Genomic DNA, 23,064 nt, shown 5'->3' on the forward strand with positions numbered 1-23,064 from the left:
CCACTTGGCAGCCCATAATAATAATCCTTGCATTATACGTTGTTGAGACGTCTCAAAGCGCTTCACAGGATATAATGTGAAGTGCAGTGACTGTGTACTTTGTGAGCAAGACGCGGCAGCCAATTGCGCACAGCAGAGTCCCACGCACAGTCCGGATTGAGTGACCAAATTATTTTTGGAGGGATTATTAACCGCAGAAAGCGATCTGCCAATCAACTAAGAACCGGGTTCCTACTTACTGCTAGGGTTCGCCCTGATAACTCACTGATATCAGTGTCCTTCAGGCGTTCTGGGACATTACCCTGTGTGAGGGGCACTGTATAAATGTTATTGTTATTGTTGATAGACCCCCCCCCACCGCAGAACCTCAGCCCCAGACAGATGGACTGAAGTTAAGCAATTGTCTGGAAAAGAATCATTTAATTAACCGCGTGAGCTGATAATTGTGGATATCTTTCTTGTTCCTCGTTTGCTTCCGTGGATAATTAAAGGTTCCATCTGTCTGTAACTCACAACAGATTCCTTTTTCTTAAGCGTCTTAGCCTCTCATCCTTGCGGATGATGTCCCGGATAATCCTGGGCTCAGTCACTCGCTCGCTCGCTGTGGGAGCGAAAACTCCCGCCGGTCTTGCCCTGAGAAGCTCCCCTTCTCACTAAAGATTTGCAGGCGAGCACACCTTGTCCAGCGAGGGCAGCAGTGAGGGAGGCTGTGTGTGTGAGAGCTCACAGGCTTAGTGAGGGATTGGGGCTTGGCACAGCGATGGGTTTGACCGGCATCTCACACCCACCCACAAGGAGGCTCAGGTCAGCTCCACCCAAAGCTACCTCTCTCCTCCCTCAGGTCTTCTAACGAACACCTCGCCAACATCAGCCTGGCTCAGCCTCTCACACAGAGTCAAAGCATTCCACTTTGACTGTGCCTCTAGTCATTTTCCCACCCCTCTATTCCCCTCTCCCCCACACCTCTATTCCCCTCTTCCCCCACCCCTCTATTCCCCTTTCCTATACCCCTAAACCCAGCGTCTTACAACAGAGATCCTCCCGCCACACTCCGGCAGAGCACACACACACGGACGGGTTGACACAGTAACAAGGTGACATTAACCTGTCAGGCTGACGGATGACGCTGACGGCTAGTTATTACTGCCTCACTCGCTCGCTCACTCCATGCTTCAATCACACCGCGATCCACACGCACTTGCCCCTCAGGGGTTAACCCTTTCAGGACTGGCTGATAGCGCAACTATATATGGGGAAAGTTTCACTGGCCCCAGTCACTGTGACCAGCCGGGCGTCTGACACACACGGAAACCCGTCACCGTGACCAGCCTGGTGTCTGACATACGTGGAAACCTGTCACCGTGACCAGTCGGGTGTCTGGCAAACATGGAAACCCGTCACCGTGACAAGCCGGGAAACCCATCACAGTGACCAGCCGATGTCTGACACACAGAGTAACCTATCATTGTACTTAAAAGTCTGGAACCAGACTGAGACTGAGAATGCCACACATGTGTGTCACCTCCACGTGGAAATTCCTGTGTCTGGAATGGAATGTGGATTTTCTGTCTCTCCCTGGAGGGATGCATTCTGTTTATAGTGATAATCCTAATTTGATATGGTGCCTTATCCCGTCGTTGAGACATCTCAAAGCGTTTCACAGAATAGACTGTAAAGTGTAGTGACTGTGTATTTTGTGGGTGAAACACAGCAGCCAATTACACACTGCAGCGTCCCACAGACAGTCGTGGATTGAATGACCCAATTTGTTTATTTAAGGGATTATTAGCCCCGGAAAACGATCTGCCAATTGACTAACAAGCGGGTTCCTACTTACTGCTGGTAAACAGAGGCGTGTGTGTGTGGTAAGGAAACTTGCCCAAGGTTTCACCCTGACATGATCCGGCCGGGAATTGAACCCGGGTCCTTTCGCTTGCAAGGGGGCAACTGCTGGAGTCCAACTAACTAAAATGGCATAGCTTACACACACACACACAGAGCTCAGCACTCCCAGGAGGGCGTGTGTGTGGGGGGGGGGTGTCGGCAGTGAGCTGAAACAAGGATATTGGGCCAGGGGCAGGCAGACCGTGTGCAGGAGGCGAGAGAGAAGAGAGAGAGCAATAACAAGAGCAACACGAGCAGCAGAGCTTGGGAGGGACATACCAAGTGGAATGAGTTTACTGTGTGTGTGTGGCGGGGGCTGTGTGTGTGGCGGAGGCTGGGGGTTGGGCTGGGGGCTGTGTGTGGTGGGGGTTGGGGCTGGGTTGGCGGCTGGGGGTGGGTTGTGGGCTGGGGACACATTCTTCACTGTGTAACTCACTGCGGACAGCTGTGCAATGGCTGAGTGGGGACACGGCTAATGAGCCATGGCTCAGCTTCCCACCTCCATCTGCTGCCCCCTCGCTCGCTGGCCCCCCCTGGGGCTGTGTGTGTGTTGGTGGGTGGGGGGGGAGTCCCCGAGAGGGAGGTGGGGCATCCGGGGTGGGAAACGAGTTGTTAACCCTGTGCTGAAAGAAGGACTACAGAAAAAGAGGCTGTCAGTGTCAGACAGAGAGGGAGAGAGAGAGAGGGAGGGAGAGAGACGGAGAGAGAAACAGAGTGAGAGAGAGGGAAAGAGAGAGAGGGAGGCACAGAGAGAGAGGGGGGGAGGGAGGAAGACAGGGAGAAACGGAGAGACACAGAGACAGAGAGGGCGAGAGGGAGCTCTCGGTCTCACCCTTTGTGTTTTTTCCTGTTCCCGTGACTCCTGTCATAGCAAAAAATAATAATTTGGTCACTTCGATCAACGACTGTTTGTGGGTCCATCGCTGTGCACAATTGGCTGCCGCGTTTCGTCCACAAAACACACAGTCACTACACTTTACAGCGTGTCCTGATAAGCGCTTTGAAACATCTTGACGAGGTGATAAAGCGCCGTATCAAATGCGAGGGTGATTATTGTTATTACAAATTGGCTGCCGTGTTCGCCTTCAAAGCCCAACATCACTGCACTTTACCGCGACTCCTGTGAAACACTTTGAGACATCTTGACAACGTGATAAGGAGGCGTATCAAATGCGAGGATTATTGAAAGTTGCCAGACGTCAGTCAGCGAGAGAGAGGGAGCGAGAGATAGGTGGGCAGTGAAGGGTATTAATGGATAGAGAGAAAAGGTGAGGAAATGGGATTAAAAGATTTAAAAGGAATTGTGGATCCAAATGAATGGCCGTGTGTTCCTGTGTCTCTTTCTCAAATGCATTATTTCCTAAACCTCAAGCCTCTGAGCTCATTATCTCACTCAGTCTTTCCTTCCATCTGCCCCTTGCTGTGTGTCTGTAATAGTAATAATAATAATAATCCTTGCATTTGAGAGAGCCCTTTATCACGTTTTCAAGACTTCTCAAAGCGCTTCACAAGATATACTTTAAACTGGGCTGCTACTTACTGCCGGGGTAAACAGTGACGTGTGGAGTAAGGAAACTTGCCCAACGTTTCGCCCTGCCCGGGAATTGCACTCTCGCTTGCGAGGCGAGTGCTCTAACCACTGAGCTACAGGACTCCACAACTATGTGCCTGTTTCCCCTTGCTGTTTCGTTTGCCTCGATATTAATCTTGTCTGTGCCTGTTCAGGTGGACATTAAAGATCCTGCAGCGCGATTGGAAAAGAGAAGGGAGCTTCTCTCTTTCTCTTTCCCAGTGTCTCCCCCGGTCAACTATCCCCCAGATAAAATTATTTGTGTACTTCACAGCTGTTCGCAGGAGGTTGCAGTGCTCAAGTGAGCTGGAATGGTCATGTACAAAGCACCCAGTCACTACACTTTACAGTAAATGCCACGAAGCACTGTGAGAGGCTCAGTGGCAAGGTGTGGCCGGGAGAGCCAGCCTTCCTCGGCAATTTTGAGCTCCATTTGGGGTAAAACATGATAATGAATGTTCTGCTCCGAGCTCTGACCACCATCACTACTGTTCCTCCCCCACGCCCCCCTTCGCTCTCCCCCACTCACACTCCACCCCTCAATCTCCCCCCATCGCTGCCCCCCCTCACTGCCCCCACCCTCGCTCTCCCCCCCTCGCTGCCCCCACCCTCGCTCTGCCCCCCCTCGCTGCCCCCCCTCGCTCTCCCCACCCTCGCTGCCCCCTCCCTCGCTGCCCCCACCCTCGCTCTCCCCCCCTCGCTGCCCCCACCCTCGCGCTCCCCCCCTTCGCGCTCACCCCCTCGCTCTCCCCCCCCTCGCTCTCCCGCCCCTCGCTGCCCCACCCTCGCGCTGCCTCCCCTCGCTGCCCCCACCATCGCTGCCCCCACCCTCGCTCTCCCCCCCTCGCTGCCCCCCCCTCGCTGCCCCCACCCTCACTGCCCCCACCCTCGCTCTCCCCCACCCTCGCTCTCCCCCCCTCGCTGCCCCCACCCTCGCTGTTAGCTCTGAGCTCACTAATCCCAAGACAATCAGACAATTACTGCTTTTATTTCCATCAATACATGATCAGGGCTTTCAGCCAATCATCAGTGACTGAGAGTTGGCGTGTTGCACAAACTGTGACTGCAATACTGATGTGTGTGTGTCTGGGTGTCTGTCTGTCTGTGTGTGTTTGTGGGTGTCTATGTGAGTGTATCTGTGTGTGTGTTTGCGCTCCTGGTTTCCCAGGTCAGGATTAGAGACACAGTAAAGCTCCCTCTACACTGTGCGTCCACACTCCCAGGTCAGAGACGTGAGCCTCCGTAGAGCCACCATTAATGTTAAGTCCAAATCACAAATTCCTCCCAGAACAACTTGAAAGAACATGTTTAATGGTTACAGTCAGTCGGTCTGTCTGTCTGGGCTGAGAGCTCAAAGCTATGGATCCAGTAACTCCCTGTTGGTTCAATTAAACTCCTAATGAACCTCATTAATTCCCTGTTTCTCAGGAGCTCATGTGCTCGCGAGTCACAAGCCCAGTCAGGCCGTTCCCTAGCAGTGGCAGTGCCCCATCCACATCCCACATAGCTTCCCCATCAGTCACGCCAAGTGTTTCTCTGCAAGCGTCACATACAACAACAACAACAAGATTCCATTTATAGAGCGCCTTTCACGTCAGGACGACGTCCCAAGGTGCTGTACAGTTGGGTCAGGACCCGAGCAGGGGAGAAATGGTCAGGGTGAGGGAAGGGAGCGAGGAGGGGTAGAGAATCGAGATGGGAGCCGAAGGCTTGGGCAAAGAGAAAGGTCTTGAGACCGGCCTTGAAGGAGGAAAGGGTGGAAGCGGCGAAGGCACTGGGGGATAGAGTTCCAAAGCCTAGGGGCTGAGAGGCTGAAGGCCCGGTCACCGATGGTAGGGCGGTTGGGGCGGGGGATGTGGAGCAGACCGGAGCCAGAGGAACGGAGGGTACGGGCAGGTAGGTAGGGGATAGTAGGTCAGAGAGGTAGGAGGGAGCGAGGCCGTGAATGGCCTTGTAGGTGAGGATGAGGATCTTGAAATTGATCCTCTGGGGGATGGGGAGCCAGTGGAGGCGAGCGAGGTTGGGAGTGATGTGGTCCCGAAGTGATGACATAGTACAGAGTAGGTTTAAACTGTCCCGAAGCCTGGTGAGGGAGAGTACACGAGCTGCAGAGTTCTGAATGACCTGCAGTGTGGAGGGAGGGCCGGGAAGGCCGGCGAGGGGAGAGTTCCCATAGTCCAGCCTTGAGGTGATAAAGGCGTGGACCAGAGTTTCAGCAGCGTGAGGGGTGAGGTAGTGCCGTAGTCTGGCGATATTCCGGAGGTGATGGCTTTGCCTAGAAACAAACAGTCACTACACTTGACCGGCAATACAATAAACCACAGGATCCCGACTGATCTCACTCCCCGGACCACCCACCCTAACGTCCTCCTCCCCACCCCCACCTTCACAGTATCAGGCTGTAATTAATCGAGTCCCAGTGTCCTGGCCTCAGCCCTCCTCCCCTCCCCATCTCGGCAGACAAACTCTGTCTAAATACACTGAACACTATCCATCAGCAAACCTGTCTCCTCCCTCGATGAGGATTAAACACAGTCACTGACACACGAGCAGTGGGTCAGGAAAAGGGGTTGGGCAGTGCGGGAGTTAAACCCGCAGGCGAGCTGACGCCTAACAACAGATTCTCAAGTGCACTGAAGAACAGAGCATTAAATAGGAAGCATTTGGTTTATACGGTTGGAATCAATGCTCTTTCTCTCCATCTCTCTCTCTCTCACTCACTCACTCCCTTTCACATACACACAGGGAGGGAGAGCGCGGGGAGGGATGGAGGGAGCGGGGAGGGATGGTGGGAGTGGGGAGGGATGGTGGGAGCGGGGAGGGATGGAGGGAGCGGGGAGGGAGGGGCGGGGAGCGAGTACAAGGGCCAGGACAGACAGACAGACAGACCCAGGGCAGATTGTCAGTGGGCCCCACAGGGGATTGGTTAGTGAGTTGGCGGAGATACCAACGGATTGTGTGAATGTTTTATGATGTTATCCGTAGGCATAGCCGGATAGCCAGATGGACTGTGTGTCTCCGGTCGCAAACATCCCTGTGTTCCTGTGCCAGCTCCTCAGCTCATTCCCCTCCATCACCCCAGCCCCCTCCCTCTCCCCACAAAGATTCGCTCCAAACACCGAAGTTCTCGCTCCTTAGTGAGTCTCTCTCTCTCTCTCTGCCACTCCATCAGTCAATCTCTCACTCCATCATGAATGATGTGTTGAGAATAATAATAATAATCCTTGATTTGAAATAGGGTCTTATCATGACTTTGAGACGTCTCAATGCACTTCACAGGATATACTGTAAAGTAGAGTGATTGTGGGCGAAACGCAGCAGCCAATTGTGCACAGCAGCGTCCTACAAATAGTGGATTGAGTGACCACATCTACTTAAGGGATTATTGTCCTTCAAAAGCGATCCACCAATCGACTAACAACTGGGCTCCTACTTACTGCTGGGTAAACAGAGACGTGTGTGTAGAGTAAGGAAGCTTGCCTAAGGTTTTGCCCTGCCTAGGTCCTCTCGCTTGCGAAGCGAGTGCTCCACTGAGCTACTAGACTTCACAATGTCCCATAGTGTACTATATATTATGCTACGCTATGGGACTGCAGGGAGGGGACAGAGGGGGGACAGGGCAACCTCAATAAAACCAGACACAAACAAGCGGAGAAATCAATACAGCTACGAGTTCCTTGTGAAGTGCAGAGTTTAGTACTCGCTCCGAGTGGTCTGAAATGGAGCTTTTATTGCGGTTTGAGAGAGATCGTAACTCACGGCAACTTCAGGACGTGTGAGATATCGATTGCGTCTCAGCCACGGGAATAACCATATGTCATTCTCGCCGACACAGAGACTATTTATTAAAATACATAAAAAAACAGCCGAGCACAGACATTACATGGTTTAACATTGCGACAGAAAATCATCAGTTGTTTTTTCCCTTTTGGAAATTCATCTCTCACTGAAGCTCCATTATGTTAAAGCTCAGCGCGATTCATCCTCTCTCCTCCCTCACTCCCACCACCCTCTCAGGCAGTGCATTCCAGACCATAGCAACTCTCTGGGTAAAAAAAATGTTTCCTCATCTCCCCGCTGTTTTTTTTGCCAATTATCTTAAAATTGTGTCCTCTGGTTACCGACCCAACCTATTGCTGGGCGTCTAGTACTCTGCGGATCATTTATCTTTACAATCAACGGCTTGTTTGATGAACTTGCATCTGATATGACACCTCATGGCATCATCAAGATGTCTCAAAGCACTTTGCAGGATTTTTCTGTAAGTGTAGTGACTGTATGTTTGTCGGAGGATAGCAACGTCGCACAGACACCCATGAAGGTGACCGAGCGATTTTATCTGTGGGCGGGTGGTGGGGGGGAATTGTCGGCCAGGACACCGGGAGAGAGAGAGAGAGAGAGACAGAGAGAGAGAGAATTTCTGGTCTGTTTTCCAACAACAGGGAACTCAGTTTAAGGACTCAATTGAAAGACAGAACATCTCCAACAATGGGGCACTATCTCCCCCAGCACTGGCCTGAGAGCCCAGTCTGTATCCAGGAGAACAAACGAGGGACAATCTTGGAACAATCCACATCAGGAAGAAAGCTGTTCAGGTCATTCAAAACCAGCTCCTCAGGATCTTTACCATTGACCAGTTACCAGGAGTTCAGGAGGTTTGACACAGAGGTTACTCGGTGACATCGCCTGAATGACAGCCTTGATCCTGATTCCCAATCAATGGAGGGATCATTTCTGAATCGCCTCCCCCCCCCCCCCACCCACACCCCAGGTCACACCAGAAACATTTTAATCTGGATTTTAAAATCTCTTGTTTCTATATCTCTCCGTCAGCTTATCCCAGCAGTGATCAGCCACACTGGTACTTAATAATAATAATAATAATCCTTTCGCTTTATCACATCATCACATCTCAAAGCACTTCCACAGGATATAGTGTAAAGTATAGGGACTGAGTATTTTGTGGGCGAAATGCGGCAGCCACTTGCGCACAGCAGTGTCCCACAAACAGTAATGGAGCAAGTGACCAAATTATTATTATTATTATTTTTTGCTGTGACGGGATCGACGGGAGCAGGAAAAGACACGAGAAAGAAAGAGAGAGAGAGAGAGAAAGTGGCTGTGAGAGAGATACAGAGTCCCCCTGTACAGACCCGTGTGCAAGTTCTGGTAGGCGCAGTGTTTGGTGTTTAATATAAACAGTGTTTTTCCCGGGAACATGCTGTGGAGTTGGGAATGCGCCTCCCGCAACAGCTGACAATGGAACACGGAATCTCCATTACCAGGAAAGCTGATCACATCCCATAAACATACTTGGTTTAATCACATCAATGTGATTCCAAGACTCATTGGCTCCCTGGCCTGTCTCATCGCCCGCTTATACACCTCTCTACACATGTGCCAGGCTATGTACATGCATGACTGGCTCCGACACCCATGATGGCTGTGCAAAGCTAGATTGTATTGTGCTAATGGTGTGATGCTTAGTCACTGAAGTTACACACACACACACACACACAGACGTGACACATACTACACACACACACACAGCAAAACTCTCGTCACGTTAAACATTTACCACGTTTTGGGGCCAAAAACACGTATAAAATAAGATCTTTCCCCGCAAAGCTTCTCTCCTGAATCCGGGTTCTGCAGATATTCCGAGATGCCAATTGTTTTTTCCAAAAGTCTTTTCTTTTTTTAAACGAGTTTCTGATAGGATAATCAGCACTTTACACATGGCGGTGAGTCACACCTCACACGGCACTATCAGTCACGTGTGTCACGGAGGCTTGTCAGGTGGGTGATCCCACACACCACACTCACACACACACGCGCGCGGACACACACACGTGTATGGACGTACGCATACACATACATAGCAGGGGTGCACAAACACACAAACAACACGCACCAGTCACACATCCACGTGCAAACACACATATCCGTACGCACATACACACACAGTCACAGAAACACAAACACGCACACAGGGAGTTGCACACACACACACACACACACATCCTCAGCCCGTCTTATCTCCACTTAAAACAATGCTTCTCTAGAACAGCGGGAATTAAGCCATTTATAAACTACATTTGCATAAGCGCAATTGAAATGTTAATGAATTCAAATGAATGCACATAATTAGTTTTCATGTTAAATATACGTTAACAATAGCTAGTCTTATTTGGTTTTCATTCCTGTCCAATTGATGCTCTTCTCTGATGTTCACAGTAGCCCCCCCTTCCTTCCCTCTCACACTCCACCCTTCTCTCTCTCTCCCTCTGCGCCACCTCACACTCCCTCCCTGCCCCCTCATCCACTCCCACTCCATGACTCTCACTCTCTTACTCAGTTTCCACATTTTCCCTTCTTTTTCCCTCTCAGCGACCCTCAGCTCTTTCTCTCTCTCTAACGTTCCATCTATCACGCTCTCTGACACTCTCTCTATCGTGCTCTCTCTGACGTTCTCACATGACCCAGGAATGGGGGCAAAGTTCCTGGGATCATCCCCCCTCCCTCGCCACCCGCCACCCCACATGCACCAGAAGTAATAATAATAATAATAATCCTTGCATTTGATATAGCGCTTTTCAGTGAATTGACTATACATTTGTGGGCGAACGCGGCAGTCAATTGCGCACAGCAATTGCCCCACAAACAGTCGTAGATTGAAAATGACCAATTTATTATTGTTTTTGGTTTTTGGAGGGATTATTATTAGGCTCTGTGCGGAGTAAGGAAACTTGCCCAAGGTTTCGCCCTCTGCCTGGAATTGAACTCAGGTCTCTCACTTGCAAAGCGAGTGCTCTAACCACTGAGCTACAGGATTCCACTGTAAAATTGTTCGTTCACTTCACTGCTGTTTGTGGGGGTGTTGCTGCGTTCACCTACAAAACACACAGTCACTACACTTTACAGTAAAATTCTGGGAAGTGTTTCGAGGTGATAAGGCTGTGCATCAAATACAAGGGTTATTATTATTATTATTGTTATTAGATTCCTGGGAATAGCAGTGATTTTCCTGGGGAGAGCGAGTGGTATCAGAAACAGGCTGTCAGTAAAAGCTGTCACAGTTGATGGAGAAGTTCTTTATTCTGCGCGTAGCTATTTCTGGCTGTTACAGTAATTGGGGGATATTCAGAGCCACAAACGCAGAGGGAAAGAATGAGGCAGGTAATGATGCCTGAGTACGTACAAACAACACGGAGAGAGGGAGCCTGAAACAGAAGCCAGACATCTCAGCCCACACACACGCAGTATGTATTTATCCCAACACTCGAGTGAGCATAATAACAGGTTGTAGGTAAGTGGAGGAGGGCTGCACCCACTGCGTTGTCAAACCCAGCGCTCAATATAGAATCCTAAATAAGCAGGCGCTTTGGGAGGCAATCAGACAAACCCACGCTCTATCTCCTCACTTGGGATAATGGTCATAAATGCTGATCAATCACCACAACAACACCATCAAAGCTCGCCCTCGCTCAGCTTCTTTCTTTTATCATTTTGCGGTGGTTTTTTCCTTGTTGTTGGGGTTGTTGCTGCTCCTGACTTTTACTTTTCACGCTTATTCAACAACAACAACAACAGAACAACTCGCATTTGGATAGCGTTCCACACGCTTCAGGGTTTTATTGTCAAAGTTGTGAGTGGGGCGGCCTGCTGTGGGAGGACGTGGGTGGGGGCTGAGAGGGAGTGGGCGGGGGCCGGGAGGGAGTGGGCGGGGGCTGGGAGGGCGTGGGCGGGGGCTGGGAGGGCGTGGGCGGGGGCTGGGAGGGCGAGGCTGGGGGCTGGGAGGGTGTGGGCGGAGCTGAGCCTATAAAACACAGTCACTACACTGCAGTAAATCCTGCAGTGAATTCCCCCACTCCACACCCACTTTGTGGGTAAAATACAGTCTTGTATCATCCTATTTCTCTCTCTCTGCCACCACGCTCTCTCTCTCTCTCTGCCACCACGCTCTCTCGCTCTCTCTGCCACCACGCTCTCTCTCTGCCATCACGCTCTCTCTCTGCCATCACGCTCTCTCTCTGCCTCCATGCTCTCTCTCTCTCTGCCACCACACTCTCGCTCTCTCTGCCACCATGCTATTTCTCTCTGCCAACCTCTCTCTCGCACTCTCTCTCTCTCTCTCTCTCGCTGACCTATTACACACACAGACACAGAGACAATCAGCGACTGAGAATGTGACAGGGGACACTCTCTGCACAGCTGCCAGACCCACTCACTACTTTTATTATTCAAATCCTAATTTGCTTAATATTTTATACAGGAACAATTTGTCAAAACTGGGGAGAGTTTTGACGTCTCAAAAGTGTCTGGACGAGAATGTGGGCATTGCGATATCTGATCCTACTTCACACCTGATTTACTGGTCACAATATTTTAACGATTTGAAAGCAATTATTAAGACCAAAACACAGAATAAATATAAAAATAATAATTTGGTCGCTTCAACCCACGACTATTTGTGAGACACTGCTGTGAGTAATTAGCTGTCGAGATACCCCTTAAAATACACAGTCATGACATTTCAGAGTGTATCCTGTGAAGCGCTCTGAGACGTCTCGAAGACTTGATAAGGCGCTGTATCAAACTCAAGGATTATTATTATCACAGAAGAACAAGTTGTTCCAAAATCACACACAGTATCTCTCATTGAGAAATCTGTTCAGAAATAGTGCAAGTTAGACTCTGAGCGTAATAACATCTAAGCAGCAAGCGGGTGTGTGAGACGCTATCTCGCCTGCACATGTGTGTGTGTGTGTGTGTGCGTGTGCTGATAGCTGCCTCGCACTCACAGCTCAATGATAATAACCTTGTTCACATATAACCCCCCCCACCCCTGTGCTTTTATCAGGGAGTGATCATCGTATGGTGTTGAGAGGCAAGGCTGGTATTAGCGAGGTAAACAGCTCAGCTACAGAGACCGACACACAGGCTTCCCCTCACCCTGGGGCTGGGAAACTCTGCCTTTGATGTGCGATTGTTCTGTGTAAATAGTGGATCGAGGGCTGCTGCTAATTAGCTGCCTTGTGGCTGAGAGGCAATCTCCTGCCCTCAGGTCTCGGCCTCTGGCGAGGAGGGATATTTCTCTGGTCCTTGCCTCCGTCTCCATCGTGTGGCTACAATTAGCCCCCGTGTGAGGCCGTAACGACAGCTTCTCTCCCACACACATACAGCGCGTCAGAGGTTCACTATATTAATAAGCTCTGCCTTTGATACAGCGCCTCGTCACGTTCTTGGGACGTCTCAAAGCGCTTCACTGGATACATTCTGAAGTGTAGTGTCTATGTGTTTTGTGGGCAAAACACGGCAGCCAATTGTGCACAGCAGCGTCCCACAATTGGGGGTGGGGGTGGGTGGGGGCGGGTTTGATACGTCTCGGGGAGGGGGGTGGTTGGCACAGAAGACAACTGACAGGAATCGCTGCTCACTCAGGAACGATAACAACACATGACATTTGCCCGGTGACTTTCACGTCGGAAGCACGACCCAAGGCGCTGGACCGTCAAGGATTTGGACCCGAGCTGGGGCTTGTGATCAGGAGAGGTGGAGGACGGTGAGGGGAGGGGGATAGGAGGGTTGGCGAAGGTGAAGTCGAAGAGGAGGGTCTCGAGACTGGCCTTGAAGGCGAGGGTGGGTGGGGGGGGGGTGAGGCGGAGGGACTGTGGGTAGTCAGGAAAAGGATGTGAAATGAAGCAGGTTATTGACTTGACGGGAACTGAGCTGAGGAGACGGCCAGAAACTGGCTGATATTGGTCAGGACATTGAGCCCCGCCACAGTCACTGTGGTTTATACTCTGGCTGATTCAGGCTGACACAGTATTCCCTGTCGCTCGCCTCTCACGCTCACCTCCCCCTTCTCGCCCCCGGAACACTTCTGTCACCTCACATCACATTCCCCGTCACAGCTGGGCACAGTGAGAGTGTGTCACCCTCCCCACACTTAGCACACACACGTGCACAAACACATATACACATGCAAGAACACACGTACATAGACATGCGCGCACATGCACACACACGCGCGCGCAAGAACACGCCATGCACACACACGCGCACACACACAGAGCCAGGCTAAGGAGTGGAGACAATGTGATGAGATGGGTGGTTACGGCAGCGTAACATAGAGGGAAGCTATCTCTCTATCTGCCTGCACACGGCCCCCTCAGGGCTGCCCCCCAACACCCCCCCTCTCCACCTCCCGTCACAGTCACTGTGGGGCTCACACCGGGGACAGCGTCTAGCCCTGCTCCCCTCCCCCCCAACACCCCCAACACGCCAGGGTAGAACAGAGAGTAAATTCCTCCTGACAAGTGGAGAGCGACCAAGGCTGAGAGAGGTGACAGGTCGGGGCGGGAGTGCGTGGCTCATGCCCTGGGGGTGTTTGAGAGATAAACATTCTCAGGCACAAGAGGACATCAGGGATGGGGTGTGCGTGCGTGGAAGGGGGGGGGGTGTGTGTGTGTGTATTGTGGGGTGGGGGGGGGCGGTGTGTGTGGGGGGGGCGGGATGTGTGGGGAGGTGGGGAAGTGTGCGTGCAGCGATAAATCAAAAGCAATTAACGTTAACTGATCACAACGACCGGACGAGAATTAATGTTTCCATCCAGATTAATGGTCAAGTCATTTACTAACGGCCGTTATATAATCTGACTTCAACCATGTGCGACATCTTGATATCATACAGTCTGGATATCACACACTCCCTCCACACACACTCCCCCCCCCCCCCCATACACCCAACTCCCTGACACACTCCCCCGCCAACACACACACTCCCCCCACACACACACTCCCCCCCCAACACACACACTTAGTACATGCAGACACACACACACCAACACCCCCTCCACCCTCTCACCCCCCCCACACACACACACAAACATTCACAGACAGTAACTCTCTGCCCCCATTATCATATTATTATGTTCATTAATATCATTCCTGACGTCCCACAGCTTACGGACGTTTCAGTTAATTTTGTGATTGTAAAGTGTAAAGTGATGGATGTTTAATAAACCCTCAATAATTACCCTGCGTAATGGCTCCAGCCAAGTCTGGACGCTCACAGGCTGCAGCCTCTCCCATTAGCCTCCGTCAATTAAGTCAGTGTAAATTAGGAGTTATTACCTTGGCTGGACTCGAGCTGGAGCCCAGAGTGTGTGCGGGGGGTGGGGGGTTGTCCTCTGTGTATACCCCACCATTGCCCCATGAAGCCTGACCGCTCAATAAAAAAAAATTGAATTTTACACCGTTTATCACAACCACTGACTGACCCACAGCCTTTGCTGTCAGGAGGACGTCTCACAGCGCTTCACAAGATTCGACTGCGAAGTGTAGTGACTGTGTGGGCGAAATGTGGCAGCCGATGTACGCACAGCGACCCCCCCGCAAACAGCTGTGGAGCAAACCACCGATTTTATCTGTCGGGATTGTTGGCTATGACACCGAGAGAGAGAACTCCTTCTCTTTTCCAATAGCACCACGGGATCTCAAACAAACAGTCACGGACAGGGAGCTCCAGTTTAACACGTTATATATGTAATATTATATATATACATAAAGACGACATCGCTGACAATACGACGCTCCCCCCGCCAGCACAGCACTGGAATGTCGGCCTGGAATGTGTCACTCTACCATGGGAATGGGAAGGGCAGCTGAGATCCAAGGAACCCGCAGCCTGGACTCTTGTTAGAATCCCGTTAGGTCAAGTGCTCCGAGGACAGGTTACAGGGATGAATTATTCAGTCACGTGCGCTGTGCTCTTTTTATATTATTTAAATTATTTAAAATCTAATCAGCCGCCCGTTCTCATCTCAAGTGTCTGAGGGGAAATGTGTAAAATGCTGTTTATTATATATATTATATATATATTTATACAGAAAAATCTGTGATTAAATGTCTGCCATGTCTGTAGTAACCTGTGTGAGTGCGCGAGTGTGTGCGGGTGTGTGTGTGTGCGGGTGTGTGTGTGTGTGCGGGTGTGTGTGTGTGCGGGTGTGTGTGTGTGCGGGTGTGGATGTGTGTGCGGGTGTGTGTGTGTGCGGGTGTGGGTGTGTGTGTGTGCGGGTGTGTGTGCGGGTGTGTGTGTGTGCGGGTGTGGGTGTGTGTGCGGGTGTGGGTGCGGGTGTGGGTGTGCGTGGGTGCGGGTGTGTGTGTGCGGATGTGTGCATCTGGTGTGTTGCTAACTCTGTCCGCTAACCAGATACAAATGGTTGTCACAAATATCAATGGGAACAGAGATCTGTTCATATTACACACCGAGTCTCTCGGCTGCCTTAAAAAAAATCACGGTGACTCCATTAAATCACAAATCCCTTAAGAGCAGTCTCCTTTTCATTCTCTCCTCTCCCCGCAGTGAATTCCTTCCTTTCCTTCCCCTCAACTCCCCGGCAAAGTACAATCACATTTACGCCTTGGGAATAAAATGTCATCATTCGCCACAGAGCGAACGGATTTATTCAATTCAGGGCTTCATTCCAAAATAAGAAAAACTCTATTTAGTTTTTTTTGTCATTGTTTTTTTCGTAGCTTTTGCCGAGTGTGGGCTCAGCACAGTCTGGTGTTACCGTCTGAAACACAGCCATCCCATGGGCATGGAGACGGGGCATGGACAACAGAACGTGGAGAGCCTGAATCCGGATAAAGGAATGCTGTGAAAGCCGGGGTTACTAACCAATACGCTACACTGGAGTCCTGTAGCTCAGTGGTTAGCACAATCGCCTCGCAAGCGAAATGACCCAGGTTCAATTCCTGGGCGGAGCAAAACCTTGGATAAGTTTCCTTACTCCACAAACACACGCGCCTGTTTACCTAGCAGTAAGTAGGAACCCGCCTGTTAGTCGACTGCCACGTTTCGCCCACAAAATAGACAATCAATCAATTACATTGCAATGTATTCTGTGCAGCGAATTCAGTCACTACACTTGACAGCAATTGCCTGTGAGATTGAGTGCGATTTAAAAATACCCATCAGTCAGTCACCCACCCACTCCCACCTTCCAAACTATTGGGGCAACAACACAGGAGCTCATTTTAAACACTGCTGCTCCCCTCCCCACACTTTGCCCTCACCCCTCGCCCCGAGGAGCAATACAGGATTTTTAATATAAATATAAATTTTTTTTTAAAAAAGCAATAATATATATTTCTCCAACAGGAGCTGATAAAGGATGGCGGTTGCCGGCAGACAAAATAACAGAGTCTGTTTGCATACAAACCCCTGCAGACGGTACTGATGGTCGGGTCTGGGCAAATCGCGGTTATTATCAATAACAATTCACAGCTCGGGTAACGCTGAGAGTCAAATAACAATCATCATCATCATCATAAGGAGAATCTTTGAAATAAATAGAAACAAGAGGGAACCCAGCGGGAACGCCGTCAGGTTATTAGCAGCGCTAGTAGCTTTAGCTTCTCTGTAAACTCGACGCTGCACAAAGGACGTGAATTCATTCCCACAAGAAATTGCCTGTGATTTCTGACTGAACACCGCCACTCGCCTTGTACAAAAAAAACACACGCATAACGAAAATCTAGACGCTTTGTACGTGTCTGCGTGTGCGCGCGTGTGCGCGTGCACGAGTGTGTGCGCGCGTGTGGTGTGTGTGTGTGTGTGTGTCTGTCTGTCTGTCTGTGTGCACCTGTGTGCATGTGTGTGCACGTGTGTGTGTATGGGTGTGTGTGCGGGTGTGTGTGTATGGGTGTGCACGTGCGGGTGTGCGTGTGGGTCTGTTGTTCCAGGTGAGTGTACGAGGGTTTAGGGTCTGTGAGGGTCAGGCTGTGTGATTACTGACAAATGTAGAACACAGACTCCCGGAGATGTGCAGTGCTCAGACTGGGAATATAACAACTGCTGTAAAATTCTTTGATTGTATGATTCACTGTGGGCTTCACCAGAGACTTTCCTTTCATCAAATGCATCTTGTGTCCGCGCTACCAATCTCCACCACCCCCCCACGTCCCCCTCCCACCACCACCACCGTTATCCTGAGCGAGTGCGTGCGAGTACGTGTGTGTGCATGCGATTGAGTGTGCGCGAGTGTGAATATTTACAGGTGTGTATTTTATACACGCTGGTACACAGTAGGCCGGCCGGCATTGTTTCACTTGCGTTTGAAACCATTTCTCTCCCCGAAGTCGCTGGTCAGTCTTATAGAATCACAGAATCTTACAGCACAAAAGGAGGTCATTTGGCCCATCGTGTCTGTACTGTCTACCAACTAACCCCACTCCCCCGCTCTTACCCCAACTAACCCCACTCCCCCGCTCTTACCCCAACTAACCCCACTCCCCCGCTCTTACCCCAACTAACCCCACTCCCCCGCTCTTACCCCAACTAACCCCACTCCCCCGCTCTTACCCCAACTAACCCCACTCCCCCGCTCTTACCCCAACTAGTCCCCCTCCCCTGCTCTTACCCCAACTAGTCCCTCTTCCCCGCTCTTACCCCAACTAACCCCACTCCCCCGCTCTTACCCCAACTAACCCCACTCCCCCGCTCTTACCCCAACTAACCCCACTCCCCCGCTCTTACCCCAACTAACCCACTCCCCCGCTCTTACCCCAACTAACCCCACTCCCCCGCTCTTACCCCAACTAACCCCACTCCCCCGCTCTTACTCCAACTAACCCCACTCCCCCGCTCTTACCCCAACTAGTCCCCCTCCCCTGCTCTTACCCCAACTAGTCCCTCTTCCCCGCTCTTACCCCAACTAGTCCCCCTCCCCTGCTCTTACCCCAACTAGTCCCTCTTCCCCACTCTTACCCCAACTAGTCCCCCTCCCCTGCTTTTACCCCACAGCCCTGCACATTATTCCTTTTTAAGTCCCTATCCAATTCCCTTTTGAAAGCTATTAGCAAATGGCTTCCACAGCCTTTCGGGCCGTGCGCTCCAGACCGTAGCAACTCTCTGGATAAAAATATTTTCTCCTCGTCTCCACTAAAAACAACATATTATTTTGTTCTTGTCACGCACACAAATCTCTCGCAATCACCAAAACCTGAAGATGTTTCCGATTATGGCGAAACAAGATCAATTTTCAAAAAGAAATCCCCATTTAATATCCTGCCTTGTCCTGTTTCCCTAATCTTGCAGAATATTAGTATGGTATTTATTTTGCTTTTGCTCACTGACATGCACACATGTAGAACACACACGTACACGCGCATATGAACACGCACACCCGAACTTGCACACAAATCTGCGGACAGGACCAATTTGAGAGAGCGCTGCTTTGCAGATGGGCCCAGGAGAATGTTGTTGAGTTTGTTGGTTTAGGGTGTGTAACGGCCACTGATGAGAGAGTTATAAATATTCACTATGATGGGACACGGACTAATTCGAAGTGACATGTGAAAGCGCGGGGAGAAGTGAAGCCCCCGAGGCAAGTTGCCGGGTATGGAGAGGGGGGCGGCGGGGGGGGAGAGGGGGCTGTGAGAGGCTGAGAGCAGCAGATTGTGGGGATTAGCGGATTAGAGCCAGGGTTTAGCAGATTACAGGACGCTTTATTGGTGGGGGAGAGAGCAGATGTCTGGCATCACCCAGTGCTTTATCCAGTCACTCAGTCACTGATCCCAATCATCCCGTTTCATCTTCACAAACACTCGGCTCCTCTCGCTCGGGTCAAATCCCCGTCACTGTGGCCAGGCTCCACCACACTGCTTACACCCCCCACCGCCCCCTCTCCCCCACAGTCTCTCTCTCTCTCCCCCCTCCAGTCTCTCTCTCTCCCCCACCCTCTCTCTCCTCCTGTGTGTGTCTCTTTCTGTCCCCTGGGGTCTCTCTCCCCCCACTCCCTCTCTCCTCCTGTGTGTGCATCTCTCTCTTTCTTAGGGTCTCTCTATCTCTCTCTCTCCCCACCCTCCCCCCTCCTCCTGTGTGTCTCTCTCTGACCCCTCGGGTCTCTCTCCCCCCCCCCCTCAATCTCTCCTGTGTGTCTCCCTTTTTCTTGGGGTCTCTCTCCTCCCCCCCACCACCCCTCCTGTGTCTCCTGGGGTCTCCCGCCCCCATGAAAAAACGCTGTATCAAATGCGAGAATTATTATTATTATAATGTATTTTCTCTCCCCCCCCCCCCCTCTCAAGTCTTCCTCTCTCTCCCAAACACTCAGTGAGCTGCTGACCGACTCTCGCCCGCCCTGGGCTCACTTTTTAACCTTACTTTTTCTCTCCCTCTCTCTCTCCCCTTTCCCCTCCTGTCTCTCTCTTTCTCCTTTTCTCCCTTTGGTCTTTCGGTCTCTCTCTCTCTCCCCCCCGGACCCCCCCACCCAGACCCCGGACCACAGAGCAGAGCAGAACAGGACAGGACAGGACAGGACCCGCCGCTCTGACCAACATTCACAGTAAATCACATCACGATCATCAGATACCGACGGCTTTGACACCATTTCGCCGAAAAACTACACATGAACAGCTCCCGACAGACAGTGACACATACCCTCACACATAGTGACACACACCCTCACACACAGTGACACGTGACACACACCCTCACACACAGTGACACACCCCCTCACACACAGTGACACACACCCTCACACACAGTGACACACACCCTCACATATAGTGACACACACCCTCACACATAGTGACACACACCCTCACACCCCCCCTCACACATAGTGACACACCCTCACACATAGTGACACACACCCTCACACATAGTGACACACACCCTCACACAAATTGACACACACCCTCACACCCCCCCTCACACATAGTGACACACCCTCACACATAGTGACACACACCCTCACACATAGTGACACACACCCCCCTCACACAAATTGACACACACCCTCACACACCCCTCACACATAGTGACACACACCCTCACACATAGTGACACACACCCCCCTCACACACAGTGACACACACCCTCACACATAGTGACACACACCCTCACACACCCCCTCACACACAGTGACACACACCCTCACACAGTGACACCCCCCCCACACACCCTCACACACAGTGACACACACCCTCACACACAGTGACACACACCCCTTCACACCCCCCACACACACAGTGACACACACCCTCACACCCCCCCACACACACAGTGACACACACCCTCACACCCCCTCACACACAGTGACACACACACAGTGGCACAAACACGGGCTCCGGTACTGACACCGAGAGAGGTTTACTCGGTCCCCGCGGGTGTCAGACACCGGGAGCCGCTTCACACCCGCAAACCCTCTCCCGCTCTGACGATCCATCCCCGGATCCTCCCGGTGGAGCCCCAGTGCCGTACCTGCCCCGAGCAGCAGCAGCAGCAGCTCCGGGATCATCTCCCCCTGAACCGGGTCCGCTCCGAGTCCCGGTCCCACAGCCACAGCCGCCGATACCGACTCCGACTCCGCTCACAGCGTCAGCATCACATCTCCACACCCCGCGCTCAGCTCCGCTCAGCCCCCCGCCCCCCCACACCCCCCCCCCCCCCCCGCCCCCCCCCCTCCCCCCCACCCTCCCCCCCCCACCCCCCCACTCCCTCACACCCCCCACCCCCCGCCTCCCCGCCTCCCTCACACCCCCCACCCCCCGCCTCCCTCACACCCCCCCCCGCCTCACAACCCCCCCTCCGCCTCCCTCACAACCCCCCCCCCCGCCTCCCTCACACCCCCCCAACCCCCCGCCTCCCTCACAACCCCCCACCCCCCCGCCTCCCTCACAACCCCCCCCCCCGCCTCCCTCACACCCCCACTCCCCCGCCTCCCTCCACCCCCCCCGCCTCCCTCACAACCCCCCCCACCCCCCCCGCCTCCCTCACACCCCCCCCCCCCCGCCTCCCTCACACACCCCCCACCCCCCCGCCTCCCTCACAACCCCCCAACCCCCCGCCTCCCTCACACCCCCCCGCCTCCCTCACACACCCCCCACCCCCCCGCCTCCCTCACAACCCCCCCACGCCTCACAAACCCCCCCCGCCTCCCTCACACACCCCCCACCCCCGCCTCCCTCACACACCCCCAACCCTCCGCCTCCCTCACAACCCCCCGCCTCACAACCCCCCTCCGCCTCCCTCACAACCCCCCCCCCCGCCTCCCTCACACCCCCCCCGCCTCCCTCACAACCCCCCACGCCTCACAACCCCCACCCCCCGCCTCCCTCACAACCCCCCCCCCGCCTCCCTCACACACCCCCCACCCCCCCGCCTCCCTCACAACCCCCCACCCCCCCGCCTCCCTCACACCCCCCCCCCGCCTCACAACCCCCCCACGCCTCACAACCCCCCCCCCCCGTCTCCCTCACACCCCCCGTCTCCCTCACACCGCTCCCACCCCACCCCCCCCGCCTCAGCCCCCCCGCTCCCTCACACCCCCCCCCCGCCTCACACCCCCCCCCCCCGCCTCACCCCCCCCCGCCTCACACCCCCCCGCCTCACAATCCCCCCCCGCCTCACAACCCCTCCCCCGCCTCACAATCCCCACCCCCGCCCCACCTCACAACCCTCCCCCGCCTCACACCCCCCCCCAGCCTCCCTCACAACCCCCCCCCGCCTCACAACCCGCCCCCCACCTCACAACCCCTCCCCCGCCTCACACCCCCCCGCCTCCCTCACAACCCCCCCGCCTCCCTCACAACCCCCCCCGCCTCCCTCACAACCCCCCCGCCTCCCTCACAACCCCCCCGCCTCCCTCACACACCACCCCCCTTACCCCCCCACCTTTCTCACACATACACACACACTCCGGCTCCTGCCTCCGCGCCTCACACACAGTATCACACACTCACTCGCTCCCCCCCCACTGACAGCGTGTGTCACAGCCCCGTCTTTCACTCACACACACAGTATCACACACTCACAGACACATAGTATCACACACTCACAGACACATAGTATCACACACTCACAGACACATAGTATCACACACAGACACACAGTATCACACACTCACAGACACATAGTATCACACACTCACAGACACATAGTATCACACACTCACAGACACATAGTATCACACACTCACAGACACATAGTATCACACACTCACAGACACATAGTATCACACACAGACACACAGTATCACACACTCACAGACACACAGTATCACACACTCACAGACACACAGTATCACACACTCACAGACACATAGTCACACACACAGTCTGACACACACAGTGACACACACAGGACCGACATACACACCCAGCCTCACACCCAGGGGTATCAGTATCAGCTCTTTTGGTCATCTGCCCTACAAAGCCCCCCCTCAGGCCCACGCCCTCAAGCCCGTCCCCCCCCCCCCCCACCCCCCCCCCCCCCCCCCGTCGCAGCCCCACTCCTGCTAACCCCACCCCTCAGCCCACATCCCCCCCCCTCCCTGTCGAGGCCAGGGCTGTGGGCCACCCTCCCCACTGCGAATGGCGTGTGTGAGTAGCAGGTTGGTGTCATGTTGTAGGTGCTGTTACACTGAGGTCCGTCCGCGCTTGTTCTCCCGAGAAGTAAATCATTCTCTTCATGTCTATTTGCTGTGGGCAAAATGGCTGCCGGTGGCCGACACATACATAGTCACTACACTAGATAGGAACTACTGTGAGGCTTCTGAGACAGGTTGACATCACAGGTACCACACATTCATTACATGT

The 23,064-nt window shown here is 53.0% G+C and overlaps 1 protein-coding gene across 1 annotated transcript in view; it reads right to left on the reverse strand.

The window, feature by feature from the left end:
- Positions 1 to 20,813, reverse strand: part of kirrel3a (kirre like nephrin family adhesion molecule 3a) — a 44,652-nt gene extending 23,839 nt beyond the window's left edge. The window contains 1 exon segment of the mRNA XM_042343900.1: positions 20,729 to 20,813. Within this exon segment, the coding sequence (XP_042199834.1) occupies positions 20,729 to 20,765 (37 nt within the window). The 5' untranslated portion in view covers positions 20,766 to 20,813.
- Positions 20,814 to 23,064: the final 2,251 nt, after the last annotated feature.

Source organism: Callorhinchus milii, unplaced genomic scaffold (assembly GCF_018977255.1).
Source record: "Callorhinchus milii isolate IMCB2004 unplaced genomic scaffold, IMCB_Cmil_1.0 Scaffold25, whole genome shotgun sequence".
Taxonomy (NCBI): Eukaryota; Metazoa; Chordata; class Chondrichthyes; order Chimaeriformes; family Callorhinchidae; genus Callorhinchus; species Callorhinchus milii.